At 37.9% G+C, this 26,186-nt stretch overlaps 2 protein-coding genes across 4 annotated transcripts in view; one reads left to right on the top strand and one right to left on the bottom strand.

Moving 5' to 3' along the window:
* The window catches only part of PIK3R4 (phosphoinositide-3-kinase regulatory subunit 4), a 71,139-nt gene extending 62,817 nt beyond the window's left edge, over positions 1-8,322 (top strand). For both annotated transcript variants that reach the window (XM_038570822.1, XM_038570821.1), the window contains exons 15-20: positions 405-616; positions 2,603-2,734; positions 5,861-5,961; positions 6,541-6,629; positions 6,930-7,038; positions 7,768-8,322. In XM_038570822.1, coding sequence (XP_038426750.1) covers positions 405-616; positions 2,603-2,734; positions 5,861-5,961; positions 6,541-6,629; positions 6,930-7,038; positions 7,768-7,938 — 814 coding nt within the window. In that variant the 3' untranslated portion in view covers positions 7,939-8,322. The remainder of the gene's footprint in view (positions 1-404; positions 617-2,602; positions 2,735-5,860; positions 5,962-6,540; positions 6,630-6,929; positions 7,039-7,767) is intronic.
* A 13-nt stretch (positions 8,323-8,335) lies between these two features.
* Positions 8,336-26,186, bottom strand: part of COL6A6 (collagen type VI alpha 6 chain) — a 142,547-nt gene continuing 124,696 nt past the window's right edge. Inside the window, exons 35-37 of one of the 2 annotated variants that reach the window (XM_038570819.1) lie at positions 23,590-24,261; positions 20,722-20,815; positions 8,336-11,758 (exon numbers count right to left, since the gene is read on the bottom strand). In XM_038570819.1, coding sequence (XP_038426747.1) covers positions 11,551-11,758; positions 20,722-20,815; positions 23,590-24,261 — 974 coding nt within the window. In that variant the 3' untranslated portion in view covers positions 8,336-11,550. Of the gene's footprint in view, positions 11,759-18,117; positions 19,635-20,721; positions 20,816-23,589; positions 24,262-26,186 lie in introns of those variants that run through there. The other variant, XM_038570820.1, reaches the window with a different exon arrangement.

The following is a 26,186-nucleotide window of genomic DNA, read 5'->3' as shown; positions in this document are numbered from 1 at the left end:
GTCATCAGATAGACATGACTACTCAATGACATGTGGTATTTTGTTTTGGATCCTAGAACGGTAAAAGGACATGAGTGGAAAACTAATAAAATGAATATGTTCTGTATTTTTACTAGTATTGTACTAAGATTAATTTCTTAGTTTTGATAAATTTTCTGTGGTTATGTAGGGTGTTAACACAAGGGGAAGTTGGGTGAAGGATATACAAGAATTTTCTGTAGTATTTTTGCCACTCTTGTATAAGTCTAGAGTTATTTTTAAAAATGCCTCAGGTGTCTTTGGCTTAATGGGTCAGAGTTGTTCGTTAGCTATGGTTAGAATATAAATTCATCTTAAATGGAGGCTGGTGCTATGTTTTCAGTGACTGGAAAAGTCTTTGCCTTTTGCTTTGTGTATTTCTTTAGAATTCTAGATCAGAAGGATGATGGCTGTGTTGTGGATATGCATCACTTCAACTCCGGGGCACAGTCTGTTCTGGCCTATGCCACTGTGAATGGCTCTCTAGTTGGTTGGGACCTCAGGTCTTCAAGCAATGCATGGACACTAAAGCACGATCTGAAGTCAGGCCTCATCACTTCTTTTGCTGTGGACATCCATCAGTGCTGGCTCTGCATTGGTGAGCTGACTTTCAAGTCATTGACTGGATTGTAAATGCCACTAATACCTGAAATTGCCTTCTTGTGAAAGTTTTTTCCTTTTTCTTCATTGGTAATTTTTTCCCATCTCTTTTTTTTTTTTTTTTTTTTTAGAGTGAGCATGAGGTGGGGTGGGGGTAGGGGGAGGGAGAGAGAGAGCAAATCCCATGCAGGCTCCATGCTCAGCTCGGAGCCCAACAGGGAGCTCAGTTTCACAACCCTGAGATCATGACAGCTGAAACCACGAGTCAGATGCTTAACTGACTGAGCCACCCAGGCACCCTCCCCAATCTCCTTTTTTTTTTTTTAATGATTATTATAATCACTTGCAATTTATTTTATTAAAAAACCAATTTGAAAGAGTGGTATCAGTATCCCAATGCATAAAAGCTTTCTCTTTCTCTTTGTTCTTAATTGAACCTCTTTATAATCATTATAGTGATCAGATTTGCTGGCATTCTGTTATCCTGCCAGGGAAGCAGCAGGTCTGGCTTATAGATGAGAGCATTTGAATTTGGGCAGACTTGGTTTCAAATTCCAATAACCCCAGGCAAGCTGCATAACTCCTCTGTCTTAGTATCCTCATCTTCAAATGGGGCTAATCCTTTCAAGGGCTGCTTTCAGGATTTAATGAGGTAAAAGCATCTATCACAGGGTCTGGTACTGGGAAAGAGCTAAACAGCAGTTTCTTGCCTTACTATTCCTCCTTGCCTCCCTTCCTCAAAGGCTGAAGGTGTACCGTGTAATCTTGCTGGCCTCTTTCCTTCGTTTGTTTCACATTTTGCCTCCACAGGGCTTTGAACCTGCCCTTTGAGAATGTATCACATCTCATTTTTTCCCACTTGGTATACTTTCTGAAGAATTATAATCTGTTGTGCTTGAATTTTGGTTTCTAGATTCCCTAACTTACATTTATGACATTGTTAAGTATCTGCTCTTTAATGGAATGCATTGTGTTTGTCTTGTGTGTGAATAAACTGCACAGGAATAGGAAGATGTGATGCCGTGCCTCCAAGAGTAGATATAAACTCTAAGCAAATTAGTAGATGGCAGTGATGGCTCTCAGGTACCCTGATCAGCTTTGAGGAGGGCAGCCAAATTATGTATGGTTGTTTGAGCCATTGTCCTGGAGTGGGATGGGGAAAGAGAGGGACCCTATTGGCCTTTTGCTCCCAGTATCTCTATTGGAATTGGAGAACAATCAAAGAATACACTCTGTGCCTCTGTCAGGACCAGCTATTCAGTGTCAGGGTTGGCATTATTCTTTGGGGGTTGGGGGTGCTTCTCTGTGGTGTTTGTCATAGGCAGATATGCAGGCATTCACTCCAGTTTTTGCTATGATTAGATACCCATACTTGTTTCCAGAATGTTTGAAACATCTTTGGTGATTTAAGGCATTCTGTATAAGAAATAGTGAAAGGGATTATAAGGGAAAGGAGGGAAACTGGGGAAAAATTAAGGAGACAAACCATGAGGGACTCCTAACTCTGGGACACAAAGGGTTGCAGAAGGGGAGGTGGGTGGGCGATGGGGTAAGTGGGTGACAGGCACTACGGAGGGCACTTGATGGGACGAGCACTGGATGTTATATGTAGGCAAATTGAATTTAAATAAATTAAAAAAAAATAAGGCATTCTGAACATCTTGACCTATCAAATTCAGTTTGTATCTTCTCTAGACCTTTTGTTTTTTATGAGTGCCTTTGGCAGTTAATACCAGTGTTAACTAATGAATTATTCATTTTTAATTTACATGTATTGTCTAATTAGACAATTATGTAGTAGCATTGTGATGAGCACTTTTTATCTTAACAAGCAGAAGTGCTGTGTGACAGCAGGGAGACAGCTTCATGAGAACAAAGAATGAATAAAATACATTTATACAAAGCTAATTATTATTTGTATAAATGCAGCTTTATGTACTTTAATCAGTATATGGTAGTTTTTTTTACTTTTTTTTCCTTTAAGGTACAAGCAGCGGTACTATGGCTTGTTGGGACATGAGGTTCCAGTTGCCAATTTCCAGTCACTGTCATCCTTCCAGGGCTCGAATCAGACGCCTCTCAATGCACCCTCATTATCAGTCCTGGGTGATTGCAGGTAAAATAGAGGGCTGGCTTTCAGGTATTGGGAGATTTTTTTTTAAGAAAATTCATAATACCCTGCTGTCAAGACTCATATTCTTAAAGTTTTTTTTTACATGTAAACCAAATGCTTGATTGTGTTTTGATGATGGAAGTTCTCACCACCGCTCACTGTCATTTCATATTTATCTTTAAAAATGTTCTCATTAATCGCCACCATTACCTTCCATTTATTTTTTCTTCCATATTTTTGTTAAAGCTGCCACCATCTTAAAAATCTAAGTTAGAAACCTCAACTTATCCTTGTTAGTTGCCATTTCTTATTGTTGTGTTTGTTTTTTGCAAGCTTTCCCTCCTGTCCCTTTCCTCATATGGATATTTTTGTACAGATTCTTGGCAGGTCTTTGAAATTTACTTTCCTCATCTGTAAAATGTGGTTAAAAATACTTTCCTAGCAGAGTTGTAAGAATTTGAGATAAAACATGTAAAACACATAGTCTGGCATACATGTAGTTAGTGCTTGATAAATAGTAGCTCTTGTTATTCTTCTGTCCTCTCATTGGTCATCTTGTATCTAGGCTCTCTGGTCCCTTCTCTTATACATAGACCAGCTCATATGCTGCTGCTGTCAAAGTCTCCGCATTGCCAGATTTGATGGCTTGCTTCTCATTTGACTCATAATTTGGTCAGTTGATAGTTTCCTCTTTCTGAACTACTTTCCTTACTTGACTTCAAGGACATCATTTTTGGTTCTCCTATTCAGTGATTTGCTACTGATTTCCCCTCTCTTGTCTTTTAAATTGTGGCCTGCTCAACTGTCTCAGTCCTCAGTATTAGGTCCTGAACCCTTCTTCTTCTGCACTGGCTTTGCTGTATGATTTTGTCTAGTCCCATGCTTTAAATACCACATTAATTCAGTTTTATAGCTATTTAAAATCCTCCCCTAAGATGTCTAATAGGCACCTTTAATTTGACATGTCCAAACTGAATACTTGGTTTCCTACTTCAAGACAGAACCATTCTTCCCACAGTATTGTCCCAGTAAATGACAGCTCTTTTATGGTAGATGCTCAGGAGGAAGTCTGGTGTTGTTCTTGATTCTTCTCTCATCTTCCTTGTAGTCCATCAGCGAATCCTGTATTATCTCTCCTAAAATATATTCAGAATCTGATCACTTTTTACTATTTCCATCACTGTCTCCCTTATCCAAACCACCATAAACTCTTGTCCCTATTAATGCAGTATCCTTGTAACTCTCTGCTTTAATTCTAATGTTCTTTCTGCTGCTCAGTATCTTCCCATTCCAGGTTACAGCCAAACTCCTCACCATCGCCCAGAGGCTTAGTGGGAATCTGCCCCTGCTACCTCTGACTTTGTCAAGGTTCCAACAGGAAACTGATGGCAAACTGAAGTAGGATCATTTGAGGAGGATTTATTTTCAAAGGAACTATTGATGGAAGTGTGAATGTAGAGGCATCATGAAAGCCAATGAAATAGGACTGATACCAGAGGGCAGGAGGGGAGGGAATGGTTAACTGGAGTTTGCAAAGAAGTTGAATAGAGAGGGCCACCTTGAGAGGAGCAGTGATTTTGACATGAGGGACACAGGCAGCCTGAGATGAGACATTTTTATCTATCCCTTTGGTCTCCTACTGTGGCTTCCATACGCCTGTTTTAGTTTCCTATGACCATTAGGAAACTGTGACCATTTTATTTTTAGGTGTAATAAAGCCACAAAGTTGGTAGCTTAAAACAACACACATTCTATTCTTTAACAGTTCTGGAGGCCAGGAGTTTGAAATGAGTTTTGTGGAGCCAAATTCAAGGTGGCAGCAGGGCCTAGGGGAGAATCCATCCTCTTGCCTTTTCCTGCATCTGCTTTCCTTGGCTCTGGCCTCTTTTCCTTCTCTTCAAAGCCACCACCATAGCATCTTGTTTTATTGCCTATTGTCTTCTACTGTCAAATGCCTCCCTCTTACAAGGACACAGTGATTGCATTTAGGGCTCACCTGGATGATCCAGGAAAATTCCATCTTGAGGCCCTTAATCATATCTGCAAAGTCACTATATCATATGAGGTAACATTCACAATCACCAGAGATTAGGACCTATTGGGGGGGGGGTGGCTTTTAATTTACCACAGGCCAAACCCATGTAGAAGTCAGAGGGCACAGCAGCCTATTGACGTGGCCCCCGGGGATCAGCCTTGGAGTGGCCAGCGGATTGAGACCGACCAGTCCTCCTGTGCTTCTTCCTGCCTCTGCCCCATGCGCAGTTTGCCCCATGGGCTTTCTCCTTGAACTAAGCACATTCCTAATTCAGGGACTTTGCATTTTTTTGGTTTGTTGTCCCCATCAGAATGTAAGTTCTATGAAACGGAATTTTTTTTGCATTGTTTGCCTTATTTTCCTCAGCATCTAGGACAGTGATGAACTCATAGTAAACATTGGTTCATGAAAGAATGAAGTATTGTCACTCCCCCTGCTGAAAAATAGGGGATAATGTCTTTCTCTCTCAAGCCTATAGTTTCCTTTTGCCATAATCTTCCCCTGCCTTCCTCTGCTGCTCCTCCCTATCACAGATATGCTTTACTCACACCAATTACTCATTTTCTCAGACACCCAGAAATTGGAATGAGCAAAGAACACAAAACATTCTTTCTGCCTAAAATAACTTACCTGTATCTGCCCAGCTGTACATGTTCTTTCAGTCCCAGTGAAAACATCTCCACAATGTGACCTTGATTCTTACCCACTGGATGGGATCTTTTCCTTGAGTTCAGGTGGAGCTCTGAAGTTCTTTTTGCTCTCATTGTCTTATCTTTATATATTTCTCTATTTCTAGGCTGTAGGTTTCTTTAGCATAGAATCTGTTTATGATTCACCTTTCTATCCCACAGTTTTCTCCATTGCTATACACCAGTAAGTATTTACTGGTAGTTGATTAAAAACATCTTTCTTTTGCCCTACAGTCTGGTGACAGGGCCACAGCATTATTTAAAAGCAGAGTGAGCATTTTTTTTTTTTGCAGGATTGGAGAAATGGAAATAGGTCCAGACTGACTTGGATTATCTACCAAGATGTGGAAGCTCTGAGAGTAAAGTTCTGGTCTGAGTAATGGTTCTGGCCTGTGTTTCCCTTAGCTGTGCAGGGCAACAATGAAGTATCCATGTGGGACATGGAGACTGGCGACAGAAGATTCACTCTCTGGGCTAGCAGTGCACCACCACTCTCTGAGTTACAGGTTTGCTTCTGGTTTTTATTATAAAGGCCAATCTAATTTCCCACATCCTGAGCACTTTGAACCATTTTACCAAACCTGGCATCTGTTGGGCTTTTGGGTTATATTTTAAATTAATATTAGGTGGCCATTGCCGTATAGATGCTTTCCAGTTCCTTAGGCTTACTAGTATCTGGGCATTTTGGTTGCTAGCTCCATAAGGTTTGTGGTGTTTCTGTGGAGCTCCAGTAAAAATCTGGGTTAATTGGAACGTGACCCTCTTCCCTGCACTTTTGTCATGTAGCCATCCCCAGTGCTTCATTGGGGCAAAAGGTAGGAAAGATGTTTTTATCTCCTTTAGTTGGAGCCCTCCCAAATAGAACATTTTAAGAGGCTGAAGAGATCTTGCCTCTTCATTCAGAATGATACAAGGCAAATGCATTTTAAGGTCCTAAGAAAGACGTGTAGGAGGTATCCATAAATGGTCTCTCATTTCGTCAGTTAATCAGGTGTCTGGAAAGCTACCACCAGTTGACTTGTTTTTAGAAATGGTACCACTTATGGAATATGCTGGTATCTTTAATTTGATTCTTATTTTTAAAGCCTTCTCCTCACAGTGTCCATGGTATCTACTGTAGTCCTGCAGATGGAAATCCCATCCTTCTAACAGCTGGCTCAGACATGAAAATAAGGTACAATATCTAATAAAGAATAGTTACTATGTAACACTTAAAAAGGAGAAAGGTAATAAGGATAATAAGTGGATGGATACTATGGTTAATGAGAGGATGTTATCAGTGTTGTAATGTTTAAAATCCTCTGCATGTAGCAGGAATAGCTGTTGATTCTTCATTTGTCCCTAATTTTATGCTCTTTTGCATTTGGAAAAGAGATTTTTCTTAAAAGAAGTTATGCATTGATGAATGTAAGTTAATGATCATTAGTTCCTCCCCTTCTTCAGAGATGATCAACATTCGTTTCCTCTTCCCTAGGTTTTGGGACTTGGCTTACCCCGAGAGGTCCTATATTGTTGCAGGAAGTACTAGTTCTTCATCTGTATCGTACTATAGGAAAATAATTGAAGGCACTGAAGTTGTCCAGGTACAAGCAGTCTTGTTTTCTCTCAGCTTCTCTAGGCACAAAAATGACTTTGGCCAAGAGTGGCAGTATTTAAGAAATACATTGATTTTCTCTTGGCTTTTTTGTATTTTTTTAAAATTTATTAAGGTATAATAAACATATAAAAGACACACACATTAAGTACATAGCTCGGAGCAAGCACTTTATATTCTTGCTCAGTCCTCATAATTTATTATTTTCCTTCTATAAATAAGAAAGTTAAGCACCAGGAAGTAACTTGTCTAAGATCATCCAGGCAGTAAACAATGAAGCTGGGATTCAGACCTGGCTGTTGGAACTCCAAAGCTTATATTCTGGAGTTGGGCAAAAACTTCAAACAAGATAATTGAATCTGAAAGTGCCTGGGTCCTAGAAGGTGCTCAGTAAATGAATGAAAGCTTCCTTTATGACAGATAAGTGTTTACATCCATATTCTGGTCATTGTGCTTCCCTTTTTTCTTTTGATGGTGACAAAAGATAATATGTACAGATTATTGGCCTGTTTATAAGTTTTCCGTATTTCTAAGAGGCTACTCCTGGAAAAGAGAGTATCATTTTACTCAGTGTATCTGTGAAGGGATGACCACCTCACAGGAAGTTTTAGCTTTAACAATAATTACCTGTCCCAGAAGCAACAGTACTGTTAAGAGATACAATATGGTACAGACTTTTAACTTCCGGTTTTCTCCATGACTTTTAACTATGAAACAGGAGATCCAGAATAAGCAGAAAGTAGGACCGAGTGATGACACCCCACGGAAGGGCCCAGAATCTCTGCCTGTGGGACACCATGATATCATCACAGATGTGGCCACGTTCCAGACAACACAGGGCTTCATTGTAACTGCATCTAGAGATGGAATTGTTAAGGTGTGGAAATGAAAACCTAGAGGTCTGTATAATTTGTAATAAATTTATAAGTATACTGTAACTTGAGAGCAAAGGTATTTTTAGAGGACAGAAGTGAGATTCCTTTTCAAAATTATGTCTCTATATTACTGTTTCATGATTAAACAGATCCCATCCAAGGTGGTTACAGAAGTTGCACTCAACTAGTATGTATACCCATGCATTTATCTCTGCAGGAATCAGCCAGCAGTATCTGGAACTTTTTATTTTGTATGTTACAGAGGCAAGGAGTTCAAAATGCTAAGACTTCTATGATCCAAGTTTACTTTGTATTGATAAAGATGGTTGTAAGCTATTATAATGTAAACACATTTTTGCTATTCAAACCAGCCAATAAACTGTATTCAAACATCTTAAGGGTTTTTTGTTGTTGTTGATGTTTTTAACAGTAAACTTTAGCAGAAGAATAAACTCTTCAGCAGCATCTGTTCTGAAGAAATGGACTCAGTGTCTCAAAGAATCAGTGGCAGAGCTAGGCCTTATGCTCACATTTCTGGAGTCTCTGTATTTTGTTCTGCTTTATCATATCTTTTTATCCTGTTTTAGAGTCTGCCAGTACTGATCTGTGTGTCGAAAAATGTCTCTCCTTGGCCATCATTACTGTCTTTTATAGGCTCTAGTATAAATTCTGAATCTTGGGCTATCAGCTTGCTTTTATCCAGTGTCAGTTGTTTATTAAATGCATAAAAAAGGAAAGGACTAAGTTGTTTAAAAGTATACGTTTTTGGTGTGTTTTTAAGCCCACAATTGGCCTTTCCCATAAAAATAAACCCTTCAAGTTTATCAGTTATTTGTACATGAACCTAATTGCCTCTCCACATTTAATTTTTACCATTTGCTAAAAGGTTTATAATTTTTTTTTTTTTTAAATTTTTATTTATTTATGATAGTCACAGAGAGAGAGAGAGAGGCAGAGACACAGGCAGAGGGAGAAGCAGGCTCCATGCACCGGGAGCCCGACGTGGGATTCGATCCCGGGTCTCCAGGATCGCGCCCTGGGCCAAAGGCAGGCGCCAAACCGCTGCGCCACCCAGGGATCCCGGTTTATAATGTTTAAAATACCTGACAGTTTGCAGTGCATAGGTCTGGCTTCATGATTCAGTGCACTTAATTTTGAGTTTACCTGTCTAAACTCATCAAAAAACCCTGTCATTCACAAAGGCCTGAGCTAGGAGCCTGGACCTTGACAAGGTTAGATAGCTAGTGGAACGGTAGGATTTGCAACTTTGACATTGTCATGTTACATTGCCTCTCCTTCCGTTTATGCCTGTTAAGACCAAATATACAGAGTTTCTAGCTACTAAGTCAGATTCGTGTCTGCAGAGGTTGGAGGTTACTTGTGTGAGATAAACTGTTAGGCTGAGAGAGGACTTTAAGCCTTGAGCCATTAGCGAAGCTACATGACTGACAAACATACTGAGGGGAAAATGGAGTGGGCTGATGGAGATGGAATCCTTTTTTCCCCTTATCTTCCTGCCACCCATTCCTCTTCCCACTTAAACTCCCCCCTTTAAAAGAGAGGGTAATTTGGTTGAATTGTTACTATTACAATCTAAGGCCACGTTGAGTTGCATCTTGTTTTTCAACTTTTTTAAACATGTTTTACTCCTAGCTTAGTGCAGAAATAATAGGCCTGTCCTTTATAGTCAATTAATTTACATGTTTAAACCAGGATGCACCACTATTTGTGCGATTTGTGGTTTAAATAGGGGTCTATTTAATTTACACCCAAATTTTTGCTGCTTTTCCCTTCTAGGAGAAAGAAGTAAATCATGAGAAATGCTAATATTAGGGATTTTTAAAAAGGAACTTAGTACTTACAGACCCTTCATCTGTTAAGGATTATAAAGATGACCTGAAATGCTAAAATAATCTATTACCAAGGGCAAAAATTTTTGGTATACTTTATCAATGCAGAAAAATAGACAAATACATTTTTTTAAGTATTTCTAGCAGTAAACAGGAAGAGTTTTTGCTTAATCCAAAGTTAACCAGAAAAGGCCCTTTTATTAAAATTCTTAAATGTTGTTCATCAATTTCCTCTACTTGAAACATAATTTTTTCCTGAACCCCTAAGCACCACTTATGGTATGAAGCAAGCTGATGATATGTTTTATTCTTTTCTATTTCCTGAGTATGAATATGACATTTTTAACTCCATGCCCCTCCGAAGGAATTGGGAGTTATCTCTATGGAGTTACCTGAGTAAGGATGGTAGAAGTGGTTTTAAAACAGTGTAGATGGCCTTTGTTTCATGAAGAAAGAAAAGATGACCTTAGGTGCCAGTAGCCATCAGCCATGCATCCAAGCAGGGCTGTTGTTACCAACTCGAGCCAGCTCTGACAAGTCAAGGTAAGGTCCAAATATTGTGTCTAAATTAATTAATTTGATGTTTAGTTGTTGAAAATATTGGTCTAATAAGATAAAGAATTTTGTGATCTGGATGTGGGTAAGGAGGGAGCAAGCTGTCAGAATTCTACTGGAGGCGAGGCATTCGGAAGACCTTTCCTGCTTTAACTAACTCTGATCTCTGTGCATCTCTGTACATCTTTGCAATCCCAAATGGATTTGTAGATTAAAACATTAACAATTTTACCTTTTCCAAACACAATATGCATTTAAGACTCTAAGACTGTATTTAGATCTTGGTCTGTCCTGTTTGGTACTATTCACTGTTGACTAAGTAGCTTCTTGATGGGTAAAAGTAACTCAGCTTCACCCATTACAAGTTGTCTTTATTCTCCTTGTCTAAAGAATATATGGATTGGTAAAAAATAATATATATATATATATAACAATGGTAAAGAATAAAGTCCATCAAAATGGCCAGTTAGGAGGCTCTATATAATGAGGGAACTTATAGCTCAAAAGCAATTATTTGTTTTGGGGGGAATTAACAAGTTTCTCAGTATGTTAAAGAGGAGTTGGGCAGAGAAAATTATTCTCTGCTTCTTACCTGTCCAAGCAAACAACTGCAGAAAGCAGGAGGAAACCTTCCAGCACAAGCCTATCAGAAACTAGCTGTCCACACAGAGACGATGATGTATATATATATAAATAGTATCACGGAAAGCCAAGTTTTCAAAATTATGACATATAAGCATCAATTTCTAAATTAAATGTTGAGATCTTTCAAAACATTAACCTTTTGTTAAACAGATGGACATTAAACAGTACTAAATAGAGAACAAAAGCTGTTTACAGACTTAAATCAAAAGAATTAGCATTGGCTCATGTATATACTATTTAAAATTTACCTTCAGATATCTCCATTAGAGATATTAGTTTATATCTCCACTTTTCAAAACACTTCTTTCATTCTTCCATGTTTTAATGATAACAGTTCTTGAATGTGTCAGAGTGCTGGAGATATCAGAAGTGCTCAAAGAAATAGACAAGATCAATTTTAATATCAATGAGTGCAAGGGGTCAAAACTGCCTGATAATCTATAATCTGTGCTTTGTCCAGCCCTCCAAAGCGGCCCAACTGGATATTGATGGATATCCAGATAAAAGTTGCCCATAGTTATAGCAGTGAATTTAGTTACTTAAATCCAGATACCATGCTTCCTAAGGCTAAATTCTTCAAGCACTTGCTTTATCATGTTGTTTTGGAGCAGTTTTTATCACCTTTTTTCCATTTTTAAAGGTATGGAATGTGTTTCTGGTAAGATTTCGAATAATATCTCTGCTGCCTCTTGCTACTCTTGAAAGATATTTTTTATCTTGAAAGAACTTTGCCTTCTGTAATGCATCTTCTTTGAGGGCAGTTTTATGTGGTCCAGGAACAAAGCTGTACAACAAAAGAAGAGAAACATCACAGAAGATAAATGCCATTTTCACTTTAATAGACTATATTAATTCTTTCTTCCTAAATGTTAAATGTTAAATGTTAAATGACTATATTAATTGTTTCTTCCTATATTAATTCCTTTCTTCCACATTTCTTGTTGCATCCTTCCTTCAGGGTAATTTTATTAAGACTTTTAAACTGGAGATTTATACTGGGCAGATAAATCTGAAGCTGAGACTCAGACATCTTGTTAAAGTATGCAAAATCATTTCCACAGAGAAGTTCCTTCTTCATGAAGCATGTTCCACTCCCAACTTCATATGGCTGGCTTCTTCTCATTATTCAGATCGGAGGTCAAAGAGTACCTCATTAGACTGCTATATCTATAATTTTCCCAGTCTCCAGTCTCCTGGTTGCTCAGCACAATATGCTCATTTGTTTAATAACCTATCACTGTCTGAATTTTTATTTACTTATAAACTTCTTTGTGATCTGTTTTTCTCTATTCTGCCCTCCCTGACAGAAAATTTCACAAGACCATATCTGGTAATCGTAGCAATCCCAGGAACCTTAGGAGAGCATAGTAGATACTCAATAAACATTTATCTAATGAAAACCTGAATGAATGCCACTCCTTTCTTCCCTCCCTCCCACTCATCCATTCTTCCTTCCTTCCACCTGTTCATATATCCATCCATCCAAATGTTGACTGTCTATGGAAGGCACTGTGTTACAGCCAGTGGGGGACATAGAAATAACACCCAGTCTGCAGGCACATAAAGAGCTTGGGGGTCATGAATAACTCCACAGTAAAGGATAGCTAGGGTCAGATTCTGAAAGGCCATCATTGGTCAGATTGACAGGCCAAGGAATTGTAGAAGCCAAGTACTGACTGGAAGTTCTGACTGTTCAAACTGCTGGTGGAAATGTCCTATAATCTTCACCAGTCAGTATGGCAGTCACTAGCCACATATATCTTTTGAGCATTTGCAATATAGTTAGTGTAAGGAACTGAGTTTATAACTTCATTTGATTGAAAGCTAGTGGTTACTGTGTTAGCACAGGAAGGGGGGAGCCATTTCAGATAAGCTTATTTTAGAGGGAGGTGGTAGAAAAAGCTTTAGGTCCATAAGCATTCTTATATTCCATTCAAATATGGAATTTCGGAACATTCGAAATCCCCTAGACTAACTATGACACTCTGTTGGTTAGATGAGGAAACTGCATGTAAAGGTGAATGTCAGGGACAGAACAGACTATAACCCAACTCTCTGGGTGATGGGCACTGAGGGGGACACTTGGCGGGATGAGCACTGGGTGTTATGCTAAATGTTGGCAAGTTGGACAATAAAAAAAAAAAAAATAACCCAACTCTCTGATACCAAGATCTTGGTGTTACTTCCATTGAATTTTTTTTTTTTTTATTTAGGACACCACGGAAAACCATCAAGATATATATCAATATCTGTAGATATAGACATATCTATCATCTATCTGAGAGTATGCAAGAGAGCAAGCATGAGCAGCATGGGAAAGGCAAAGGGAGAGGAAGAGTCTGACTCCCCATGGAGCAGGGAGTCTGATGTGGGCTTATGACCTGAGCCGAAGGCAGACTTTCAACTGAGGCACCCAGGCACTGCAACCATCAAGATATTTAGTTGGAAGTATCTAGATATGGGTGCAGAATCACAGGAAAGCAGATGGCCTGGGGTTGGTTGGACAGATAAAGTATGAGGAGGTTGGCACACAAGCTTTTTGTAAATATTTTTAGAATGAATGTGTGAGAACCTGGTGACAGAAGATTTATCAATACTGATAACCTCGAAAATTTGCTGAATTGTGGTCAAGGGAAGAGTCAAGAGAACTCAAACATTGACTTTAGGAAAATAGTGCCAGTATTCACTACGATTCATTTCTTCATATTTGGATTTTTCTTCTTTCACCAGCTTTAAATGGTCTCTCATGAAAACAAAAATACTTAGAAAATAAGTGAAAGAGAAAGAATTTAAAATTATTTCACTTCTCTCACGAACATGTCATGCATGAATGCATGCATATGTGCACACACACTCCACGTATTCCTCTTGCCTCTGTAATGAGAGATAGAGGCAAAGGAGACATCAAACCAAGAAAAAAACATGCCGTTATATACTATATATCTGGGCTTCTGAAACTCAAATCCTAAAGTGTATCTCCATTCACTTCCATCAGTGCTGTCAGGAATATGCCAAGTTGGTCAACAAACCTCCTAGCTACCAAAAAAGCTAAATTTCAGCGTAAATACCATTTACACTCCCATTTTTACTCTTCTGTTTTCTTATTTCCAGAACTAAATATTAGGAGCTCAAATTCTCCAAAGTTGTAGTTGTCTATAGGCACAGAACATGACTCTACCAATCATAGAGAATGTATTCTTTTTTTGACTCTGGACCACACTGTTTTCATGTCTTGGGTTTATTTGATCTATACTAGTCTCTTCACCCCTCTCCCAACTTCCCTCTTTCCATTGAATCCTTTTTATGGTAAGTTTAGTTATCTTTGTTTTCTTCGTCCCTCTTTGTTGAGAAAAAGCTGTTAAATAGCTAAGTGCTTCTATAGCATGACATCGCTATCCTCTACCTCCCTTGGAATATTTTACTCTCAAAAGAGTTAAACATAATAAATACTGTATCTCTGAACTTTTTTTCACTATACACAGGAGCTTGTATTTGATAAACATTTGGTAAGAATCATTTAATTACCCTGTTTGGGAAGAATTTAGAATATCTGTTTTTCATTTTATTCCATACTATTGAGATACTTCTTTACTGATTGGTAACTCCAACAATAGGTAGTCAAGATAAAGAAACAGGAATGAAATATAGCTGATCATTTCACATCTTGTGCCCAGCTCCAGTAAAGCTTGTGGAAAGATGGCAGCTAGACAAAATGAGGTGGGTGGAACTGTAAATTTCAGTTTCTGTGATCACAGATTCCTCCATCTATGTAGATGATCAGGAGTCAGCTATGCTGCATTTACTAGTTGACTGAGTGTACTGGAGTAGAAAATGCAAATAAGATTGCTTCTATTTTGAGAATTATTTTTAATACGTATTTTGTGGGTCTAGAAAACATACTTTGGAAGGTAGAATTACAACAGATATATTATTCATATGGCATTGGTGACTATGTCCATTTTTTACAATTTGATTTTTCTGGCTCTGATCTGTTACGGCTTTCAAATCTGGCCTAAGAGCTTCCCTGACTGGATGAAGCAATAAGCAGGTGGCTTTCTGTCTTTTATTGTCTCTGAGCCGATCAAAGTGCTTACAAAGAGGCTACCCTACATTCTCACCCTTATTGGCCATCTGTCTCCTTTGTTGCTTTTGTTCAGTTCCTTTCTTTACCATCTGGTAAGAACCAGCTTCTACCTGTATTTCTCAAAACCTCACAGTAGAATGATCTAATTATTATGCAAGTCATTCTGAGACCTGGCAAGTCATCTTTATGACCAGGCATCTTACCTAGCAGGCAGTCTCAGCTCCCTCAATTATGTGCTCAATTCTGCCTCACTTCTCTTGAAAGGCTCAGGCAGGGAGTTTCAGAAACAGCTGTGTGGCTTGTTACCTTTTATTATGGTCTTTGGTAACTTAGAGAAGGCCTGGGGTGTCCTAGGTTAAGGCATCATCAGGGAGTTTACCAACAGTGGTATGGATTTCATGTCCCAGTTCCTGATGTCTGAGCCACTTCCCATCATTTCCCCATTTCAAAAGCATAGGAGAAATGGAGCCTCAAGTATATTTAGGGCAATGTGAAGAAGGGGAAGAAACATCCTGCCCAAAAATACTGTGAATCCCCTCCACTCATACTGATCTTTAAGCAAAACGCATGGTAGGAATGGTTTCCAAAAACGCCTTCTCATTTGTATAGACTGGCCTTTGGCACTTATGGCCAGCTACATAATATGTGGAGCCCAGTGCAAATGCAAATGGTAAGCTCCTTTCCATGCTGCCGGACACCTGCAGCAGGGGGAGCCCTGCTCCTTGTGGACTGACCGCCCAAGCCTGTTTTATTTATTTTTTATTTTTTATTTTTTCCAAGCCTGTTTTAGGCCTGAGTTCAGGAAGCATTTGCTGCTGGACAGTTCCCTGCTTCCCCAGGAGGTAAGGAGATTTGAGGCAGAGGCTTCGCAGAGCTTCTGGAGCTGGGGGAATCTGGATCGAGAGTGCTTCTCTCTGGCCCTGATCACCACATAGACATGCAGACACTGCACACTAAAAGTAGGCACACACTATCCAAGGCATTTGCCTGATTCCTGTGGGGCTGGTACACATTTGATTTCACTCAGATGTGAGGTGAGCGCACATGTGTGTGTGGTAGTACAGCATGATTTTCCACTGAACCAATCTCTTAACTGCAATTATTTCTAATTCTAAAAAATGTGATGTTCATGCATGCAAAAAATATATATGTATATTATTAAATTTTAAAAAACGTTTGCCTTTGTTGATACTCTTAGAAATATCTTAATTAAAAAATATTAAGTTCTACTCTTATTCCTTTCTTAGGGTACATATATTTTTTCTTTTTCTATAACACCTTAAGCAATGTTTAGCTCATCAGCTTTTAGAGTTTTAAAATTTTGCCTAACACAAGAATTAAGACTTATAAAGTTTCCTAAATTTTTGACTTCTGACATATCCCACAAGTTTTGACATATAACATCTTATACAGTTGTATTTAAAAATTTTCATTATAATTTTTTTATTTAGAAATGTGATTTTAAAGATGCATGGACTTTAAAAATAACATCTTTATTAATTTCTAACATAATTGAATTCTGATCATACAATATGGATTTTATGACACTAGTTCTTAGAGTTTTGTTGACAACTGCTTGATAAGTTAAAAATTGCACAATGAACATCTACTGAACTCTCCACCTTGATTCAACTAGTTAATGTTACATGTGTTCTTCAGAAGAATGTCTCATTTTTCTATGCAGGATTCTAAATGAGCCTTTTAATCGTTTGTTACTTATGATTGAATCTTCAATATCTTTACTCATTTTTGTCTGCTTGACAGATCAGTATTCAAACTGATGTACTGAAATTTCCAACTCTAATGATAGTTAAATGGCAATTTCTCCTTGTTTTTTGATTTCCACTTTGTATTTTAAGATTATTTTATTACTGTCTTAGAAATTTAGAAGTGTTATATCTTTTTCCTGAATTGAACACTATGCATAATGTAGTAGCTTTTTATTCCTACAAAATGGTTTTGTTAAAAAGAATATTTTACTTGATATTAATATGCTATATTCTAGCTTCATTTTTTCTGGTTACTAGGTTTGTATATATCATCTACATAGAGCAGTATATATTAAATTTCCAGATAAAAAATTTTACCTGTTGTCTTTTTTCCATAATTTTACTTTCAACTTTTCCATGTCCTCATTTTGTGCCTGTGTCTAATTGAAAGCAAGTTATAGCTGGATTTTGTTTCTTAAGTTCATCCATCTCTGTAACTGGCATGTTTTTTAATCTGTGTTTATCATGACTCCTGATATATTTAAATGGATTTGATTCTGCTGTTTTACTTTTTGCCTTCTGCTGGTCCTTCTCCCCCTCCTTTCTTTGCCTTTTTATTTTAAAAATATATTTGTGTTGTTTTTATTCCATTTTCCCTCACTATATTTTTGGTAGTTAGCCACTTTCCATTTTTCTTTTTCACAGGTGCCATCACAATTTCAAATGCATTTTTAAGAGAGTCTAAAGTCTTTCAGTAGCCTAACTGCCAGCCCAAACAATTCAAGTTCCTAGGGCCCTTAACTCCATTTACTTCCCCATGACCTTTATTATTACTATCTAGTTTTTCAATGCCACTCTTTTTTACCCTTAAGGCTCCAATTCATTTTTTTTTAATAACAAAAGATGATTTTGTTGTCCGAACATTTTCTCAAGTTTAAATAATATTTGTTAATATGTATAGTCTGTTTTTTTCTGTTAAACCAAGTGCCAATATTTTATTTTCATATCTTTATTAACAAGTAGGTTTTTTTGTAACTGTACAAATTAGATATTACTTAAAAATCTAATATTTGATTTGCTAAATGTTGTCAAATATTGATCATTTATTAGTGTTGCATCTCAGCTCTTCCTTCTGTGGTCATTTTTATTTTCCTTGAAGTACATAGTTTATTTTTTATTATTTTTTTATTTTTCTTTATTTTTTTTAATTTATTTTTTATTGGTGTTCAATTTACCAACATACAGAATAACCCCCAGTGCCCGTCACCCATTCACTCCCACCCCCCACCCTCCTCCCCTTCTACCACCCCTAGTTCGTTTCCCAGAGTTAGCAGTCTTTACGTTCTGTCTCCCTTTCTGATATTTCCCACACATTTCTTCTCCCTTCCCTTATATTCCCTTTCACTATTATTTATATTCCCCAAATGAATGAGAACATATGTTTGTCCTTCTCCGATTGACTTATTTCACTCAGCGAAGTACATAGTTTAGAAGTATCTGTAGCAAAAGTCTTTGTGGTGAACTGTTTTTTGTTTATGCTAATTATCTTTGTTTTACCACTTTTTAAAGACAGTTTTTCTAAGTAGATAAAATGTTCTTCCATTACTTTAAAAGTTTTTTTTTAATTTTTTAAATTTATTTATTTATGATAGTCACACACACAGAGAGAGAGAGAGGCGGAGACATAGGCAGAGGGAGAAGCAGGCTCCATGCACCAGGAGCCCGACGTGGGATTCGATCCCGGGTCTCCAGGATCGCGCCCTGGGCCAAAGGCAGGCGCCAAACCGCTGCGCCACCCAGGGATCCCACTTTAAAAGTTCTTAACCGTTTTGTGACTTCCACTATTGCTACTGATAAATCCAGCTAATTGTAGTTTCTTTGTAGATAATCTCTATGAGGTTGCTTTTTTTCTTTGGCTTGGTGTCTGTGTTCCCCTAAGCCATGTCTGTTGCTTTCTTTTTATTTATCCTACCCATTATATCTTTTCATCATCTTTTAATTCATATCTTTCATAAGTTCTTGAAAATGATCATCTCTTGATGTATTTAAATATTACCTCATTAATTATTTTTATTTTATCTGATTTCAAGAATTCCAATTTGATATAGATCTTTCCATTCTATCCTGTCTCTAAACTTATATTTATCTTCTCTGTATGCCCAGTGATTTCTTCAGCTTTATTTTCTAGTTCATTATGTATCTCTTTAGATGTGTCTGTTATTCTGTTTAATTCATCCACTGAGTTTTAGAAGTTTTTTTTAATTCACAGAATATTGTAAAGAACAGAACCATGAATAAATAAATACCTATATACTTTTCACCTATTTGGTTTTCCAAATGTTACCATTTTGTTACTCTGTGTATACACACACATATATGCATACACATATCCATATATGCATAGACACTCATATATGTGCACACACACAAAAAACCCATCCTATTTCCTTTTAGGAAAACCACCTGAAAACAGACTGCAGACATTATAAATGTTACCTTTAAATACTTCAACATACCTATCTCAAGAACAAAAACATTCTCTCATATGAACAGGATATTATTACTACACATAAGGAAATCCACATGAATCAATAATACCATCTGATGTATTATTCATACTCAATTTCCCCTGCTGTCCACCAGATGTCATTTATATGAGATTTTCTTCTGGCATGGGATCCAGTCAAGGTTCACACCATTATGTTTGATGGTTATGATTCCTTATCTCTTCCATTTTAGAATATTACAACTCCTTGCAGCTCATGACAGCCTCTTGAAACCTCTGACTAGGTCTGCTGTTCTGAAGAAATCCACATTCTGGAATTGGCTAATGGTTTCCTCATTATGAGACTTGGGTCAAACATTACCTGCAAGAATCTCACATAGGTGTTATATCACCCCCTGTATCACCTATGAAGCACATAATGTCAAATCTTGGACACAGTGGGAACTACCAGATCTTGGCATGTACATGCAGATTTCCTTTCTTCATAATTAATAAGTTAGTAATATGTGAATGGCTCTGGGACCCTGTACCCAAACGACCTGTCACCCAGTCATTTTAGCATTCCTTGATTCTTGTCTGACTCTGTTATTACACTAGAGATTGCAAATTGGTGATTTTTAAAAAGATTTATTTATTCATGAGCAAGAGAGAACATGCATGAACAGGAGAGTCAGAGGAAGAAGGAAAGAGATTCCTAAGCAGACTCTGTGCTGAACACAGAGCCCAATGTGGGGCTTGATCTCACAACTCTGAGACACGACCTAAGCTGAAACCAAGAGCTGGACATTTAACCAATTACATCACCAAGGCACCCCACAAATTGGTGATTTTTAAAATTCTACCATTTTCTTTTATATTTATTAGCCTTCATACTTCTATAAAAAAGAGCTTTTACTACCCTCATCCTTTTCTGATCTCTATATAGACTTGTGGATTTTGAAAATTCATTCTGTTATATTCCATTACCATTTTTCTTTCTGATGTCAAACTGTACAAAATTGGGCCAGTGGGAATCTTTTCAAGATAGCTTTTTTGTCTTTTTGACATGACACTGCTAGTTTTTGACTACTTTCTTGCATTATAAATATTTGAGAGTCATGTTGTACTTTGCCTGCTACAGTCTAGAATGAGCTATTTCTCCAAGAAACCCTGGTTCCTTTGAGTGGGGAATGATATTTAGAAACAACTATCTGGTCATTAAGTATGCTCATTGCCACTGAAGTGTCCCATTGGTTGTTTTATTTCTACATTTCGATTTTCCACTTTTAAAAAATTCTGGTGGTTTTTCAGATCAACCTAGTCATTTTTTATTATCTCTTATTCCCTCACATTATATTTTAATAGCATGTAGCAATAGATTTTGTCCAAATAGGATGGAAGAGGAAGAGAAAGAAAAGGAGGAGGAAACAATTACAGAGAATAAGAAGAAAGGGGGCCACACTATTTACCTTCTCCACTGCCGTGGAGGCTGCTTCACATCTGTAGAGGTGAGTCTATTGCACTTCATTTTGAAGCTTATTGGTGGATATTTGTTGATTGCACCTAGGAAGAGAAAAATCTGTGATGAGTCTCTAATTCATGGCTATTAACATTACAACAATCTGTTCTGTATGCAAAGTAACACTTTTTTTGATATTCATCAAAGGAAGATACCAACTAAGGTAGCCATATGAGATGAAAGCAGGTTGTTCAGGGAAGTCTCTAAAACTGAGTTTAGAAAATACATCTCTGCTGAATTTATATGAGGAACATTCAACTTACTTTTTAATAAGATGCCTTGAGCTGCTAAAGTTCGTCAACATTAGAGGAGATACTATGAGCCAGTCCTAAAAGTCTGATCTTTAATTGACATGAACTATTTAGACTGGTTATTTTTTATTTTCTCCTTTGTAATATCAAAATGCAAAGGGAAAGGAATATTCCCTTTATGGTTTCTGTATCATTAACAACAGTAACAATAGTGCCATCTTGGGTTTAATTCATTAGTGGCTCACTTCATTTGGAAGTATATAAATTTTTTAAAATAACAAACCATGCCTCTTCCCACACAATTTAAACATTTAAAAGCCATTATTGATGAGAAACTTTTAAAAAAATGTATTATTTATTTCCTTGAAGCCTTAAACTGAACAGACTTGGTAAATGCAATTAAATCTCTTCCTTGGTGATCAAGGGTCATTGTAAGTAGCAAGTTTGTCCTGGGTTGTGATAGAGCACCCTCTCTAAAATTTCTGTTGCACTAGACTGTAGTTCTAGACTGAATGACCCAAGACTGTGATGTTGTACACTTTATTTTTAATTTTTTTTATCTGCATCAGGTTGTTTGTTGATTTTGTTTCTCTTAGAAAATGTATTGTTTCTGATGTGGACTGGTCTTAATGGCCACCTCTGTCACAGCATGGTGTTAAATAACAGTCAGAGAGGGACCTGAACTAGGATATCCAGGAGGGCAGTGACAATGTCTGTTTTGGTCATTCCTTAATACCCCCACACCCTGGGGCACCTGGGTGGCTCGGTTAAGCATCTGACTCCTCATTCTGCTCAGGTCATGATCTCAGGGTCTTGAGATTGAGCCCTGGGTTGGACCCCATGTGCAGTGCAGAGTCTGCTTGAGATTTCTTTCTATCCCCCTTAGTTCCCCCAACCCTACTAAGCTTGTGCTCTCTAAAATAAATAAAATCTTAAAAGATACCCCCACACCTGAACTGTGAGTGGCTCGGAGTAGATGCCTGATACATATGTGTTGATGTTGAATGAGTATGAGTCTGTGGGCTTGCTCTATGATTATGTCAACCCTTTTTCAACGTCTGCTTTTACAGCTGTATTCTAAAGATAGATTTCTAAATACTCAGGTTCTAGAAAAATAGTGTATAATTGTTTTCTGAAAGCACCTTATGTATCTCTCATCTACCCCACGTAATTCTAAAAATGTTTTTTTCCTTTCCCTGGGTTGGTAGTGGGTGTCATTATCTAATCCTATACTTTGACTAATTACTATAAAATGCCATGAAGAGTTTTGGGGGAGTAAGGAAGGAAATTCCATCTTAAATATTCTTTCAGTATTTTTTTGCCTCATAAGGAATGTTTCTTGACAAGTTTCTCAGTCTTTCAGTGTGTTCTTGTTTTACCCTTACAAGTGCCTTGTACTTTTTTTTCCAGAACGCTTCCTGACATCTTTTTTCTAGATCCTCTTTCTGATTTCTTATTCCAAAACATATCCACCCAAATTTTGTTCTAGGAGCTTGTTGCTCCAGTGTTTCTCAAACTATAATGTGAATATGAATCACCTGGAAATTTGATTAAAATGAAGATTCTGGTTCAGAATTTCTGGAGTAGAGCCTGAAATTCTGAATTTTTTCATGTGCTCCCAGGTGATGCTGATGATGTAGGTCCTAGACTCACATTTGGAGAATCACAGGACATGACATTGGTACTATCAAACAATTTCCCCAGGCTCCTTAGACCTCACCTATAGTGACTAGTCTGTCTTTGCAGCCTTAACTTGTCTCACTGTGTAATGTCAGGGACAAATTTGAGATGCATTCAGATTCTCCCATAAGCTACATTGGTTGTTCTTTAGCCTGTGTATTCACTTTTCTTTATCTGAACTCTACGGGTTCATTCACCATGCAAATGTTCAGAAATCTGGCTACTTTTCAACCTCCAGAGTAATAGTAGGATATGGCTTCTTTTTACCCATTCCATTGCATACAAAGTGAATTGCATACTTCAAGGCAAAATTATTCTAAGAAATACAGCCTATGTTTCTTTTTTATGAGCACCAATTACATTAATTGCTGGAATCATAAAAAGTCATTAACAAGGCTGAGAAAATTTTGCAAGGATGTATCTTTCATCCTGACAGGTAAAATGGTATCTCCTAATATCTCAAACTCTGCTTTTGGAACTTATAAAAAAGCAAAGCCAAGAATTGTTAAATTTTTCTTTGGCTTTCTCTTTTGGTATGTTAACTGATGAAGCTTTCCATCGAAGGGCAGTGTGTTAATATAACGTGGCAAGGATTTCTGCTTTATAACAGACTATATTGCTCTATGCAGACAGATGTGTGAGCAGCTGCTTGTTATGATTGCTTCTCCATAGGAACTAGAGGCATAAAAAAGATGAGCCAGAAAATTAAATGCTAGGAATCAGAGGTTTCCTCTCTTCACCATCCATCATTACAAATTTTCCTTTCTGACCCTGTGGTACCCTTGAAGACAACGGTTTCCAAGAATCCATGTCAGTTCATCAACTCTTCTTTTGGGAATATCAAATATACTCTTAATGTATAAGAAAGAACAGATTTTATGACTTACGCCTGATTGAGTTTACAAAGGATTTCACAAAATTCACACTATATCTGTGATCAGGTTTATGAATTCGGCCAAGCTGGACCAAGTGGTGATCCAAAGGGTAGCTGGCTAGATCTTCTAGTTCTTTGTCATTCCAAGCAGGGCCAAGGGAAAACACAAATAGGGCATAACCTTGACATTTGGCTCTTAAGGATTCTTTCTTTAAGGTTTCCCTGTCCAAGTGATTGGTTTCCCCAGCAGATATGACAAATATGACTTTGTTTCTTCTCATGTTGGGTGTATTTAAAAAGATATTGTCCAGGGTCCACTGTAAGGCATGACCAATAAAAGCATCTCCATTTAGTTGTTGAACTGATTGTTCCATGTGCCTCTTCATGAGGCGCTTACTATTGTAGGTGGTAAGGTTGAACTCAGTTTTAACAGGACTCTTCTGAGTGTTGGGTAGGAAATTGGGGGGAGCATGGCTTAATAGGGCCACCCGGTCTCCAGTGACAGAGGTCTCAGGCTCTGGGCTAATCTCAAAGTGATCTAAGAGTGCTCCCAAAAAGTGTCTCATGTCTTCAAATTCAGCACTTTGCACATGCCGAGAGCTGTCCAGAAGGAAAGCAGCATCCATGTAAGACTGTGCAGGGGGTGGTTTGGCTTCATCGCAAAAAGTGTCTGGCTTGCATACATCTGCCAACAAAAGTCACACAGGGTTACTAAAACAGGCTGGACAGAAAAGATAGCATCTCAAATATTTTAACATTTGGAAACTGCATAATCTTTGATCTTAGAATAGTCACTAAAAGGCTTTGATATCAAAAACAGATTATTTCCTAGTCCATGGTTTGTATCTATATTTAAAATGTACAGATTTTATACGTAGTTGGTGTCTTGAATTCCATTCACCAAGGCATTTGACTTTTAAAAATTAGGCTGCTTTCAACAGAACCTTAATCTGGGCTGTATTTTAAGTTTATAAAGATTGAAGTAGACAGTTTATTTCATATACGAGTATACTTTATCATGACATAAAAGCTAATGATCTCTCTAGATAGACAAAATACAGGTTAAACCAATGGTCCTTATCATTAAGGTTCACGTTGTTCTACTATGAAAAGTAATATGCTTAAAAAGAGTGAAAAAAAGCAACAGATTCTTCTACCTCAATTTAAATAAAGGTTTGTAACTCCATGTCCATCTGTGTGTGGACACTAAGGACAAAACTACGCTTGTGTTTGTATCTCCAGGTTGCTTGAAAGCTCAATACGTGTTTGTTAAGTACATGAATATAAATGTTGCATATTAATAGGCTTTCATACAATATGGGGTCATTTAAATAAATATGCATATCTTATTTAGCAAAAGAATTTGTAGTAATAAAGCAGAGACTGAATTTCATTGAATCTGACCACAATGAACATTCAGAGGAATAAAAAAAAAATTGGAAATGGAAGGATTTTAAAAGTCACCCAATCTGATTTAACAGAAGGGACTGATGGTAAGAGAGTAAAAGCATTCTGTCAAATCATATGCTAGTGTTTCTAGAAGTTTCCATATATGAAGTCAGGGTTTATTATGAGCCATAAGGCCATGTGGTGTGGCAGTGGGGAGGCCCTGTGGCCTAAGAGCCGGGATGCCTGGGTTCTGGCCCAAGTCACCACTAGGCCTCAATCTTGCACAGTTAGGTGGGTGGGTCAGATTTGCCCAGAGGACCCTTCCAAGGCTAACTTCTGCAATCTTGATGTTTTCAGTAATAATTGATGGTTAAGTCTGAGAATACCTCTTTAAAAACTAAAGAGATGAAAGAGAAATGGAATAACAAGCATGTGGACAGCTGGTACTTGGAATGGGCAGGAATAAAAGCAGTCAGATGAAAGGTTAAAAACCAGAATGCAGATCCTTGGGGGTGTAGCAAACTTCCTAACTTCAGTCTTGCTCATGTACTCCATAAAGATGTGGCTTTGCACAAGTTATGTTTCCCTTACTGAAATTCAGTAAAACTTTATGACCGCGTTTAATGGTTGGATGACAGAACAGTCACCTATGTGCAAGGCAGTTTCTAAAACCAGAGACAGCAGGCTGCCCATTTGCTCAATTTTGTGGGGGTTTTTAATTGCAGGAGATGACAGCCAAAATATCTTTCCTTATATGCCTTGGAGACAAAACCAGGATTTCAGCCAAGAAATGGGGCCAAAATCTATCCCCAGTCACACATGTACAACTTCTCACTGTGCAACATACCGGCACACAAGTGTAATTGACGTGTCTGAAAGTCCTGCTGAGGCTGGGCTGGGTAGCCCCCCTCACAGCACAGTCAGCTGTGGAGGGCTAGTGCCTAACCAACCCTGTGCTGAGGGGACGGGGAGAAGGGGAAGAAAGGAGAGACACTAATGAGGCAAGCAGAGGCAAAACAAAGAATAGAGGGGCATCCGAAGCAATCTCACTTCTCACTCGGAGTTACCACCTCCCTGTGAGATCACTTATATGGCAAGCATTAGCATCCCATTGACACACATGGAGGAGGAGAAGAATCAAGCATTTTCTTCAAAGCCAAGTACCAAGTCCAGGGAGAATAATGGCATTTCTGTTACTCATAAATGGCTGCGTTGTGAGGC

The sequence above is a fragment of the Canis lupus genome, chromosome 23, assembly GCF_011100685.1.
Source record: "Canis lupus familiaris isolate Mischka breed German Shepherd chromosome 23, alternate assembly UU_Cfam_GSD_1.0, whole genome shotgun sequence".
Lineage (NCBI taxonomy): Eukaryota > Metazoa > Chordata > Mammalia > Carnivora > Canidae > Canis > Canis lupus.
Note: the sequence above shows the minus strand (reverse complement) of the source record. Positions and strands in the feature narration are given on the sequence as shown.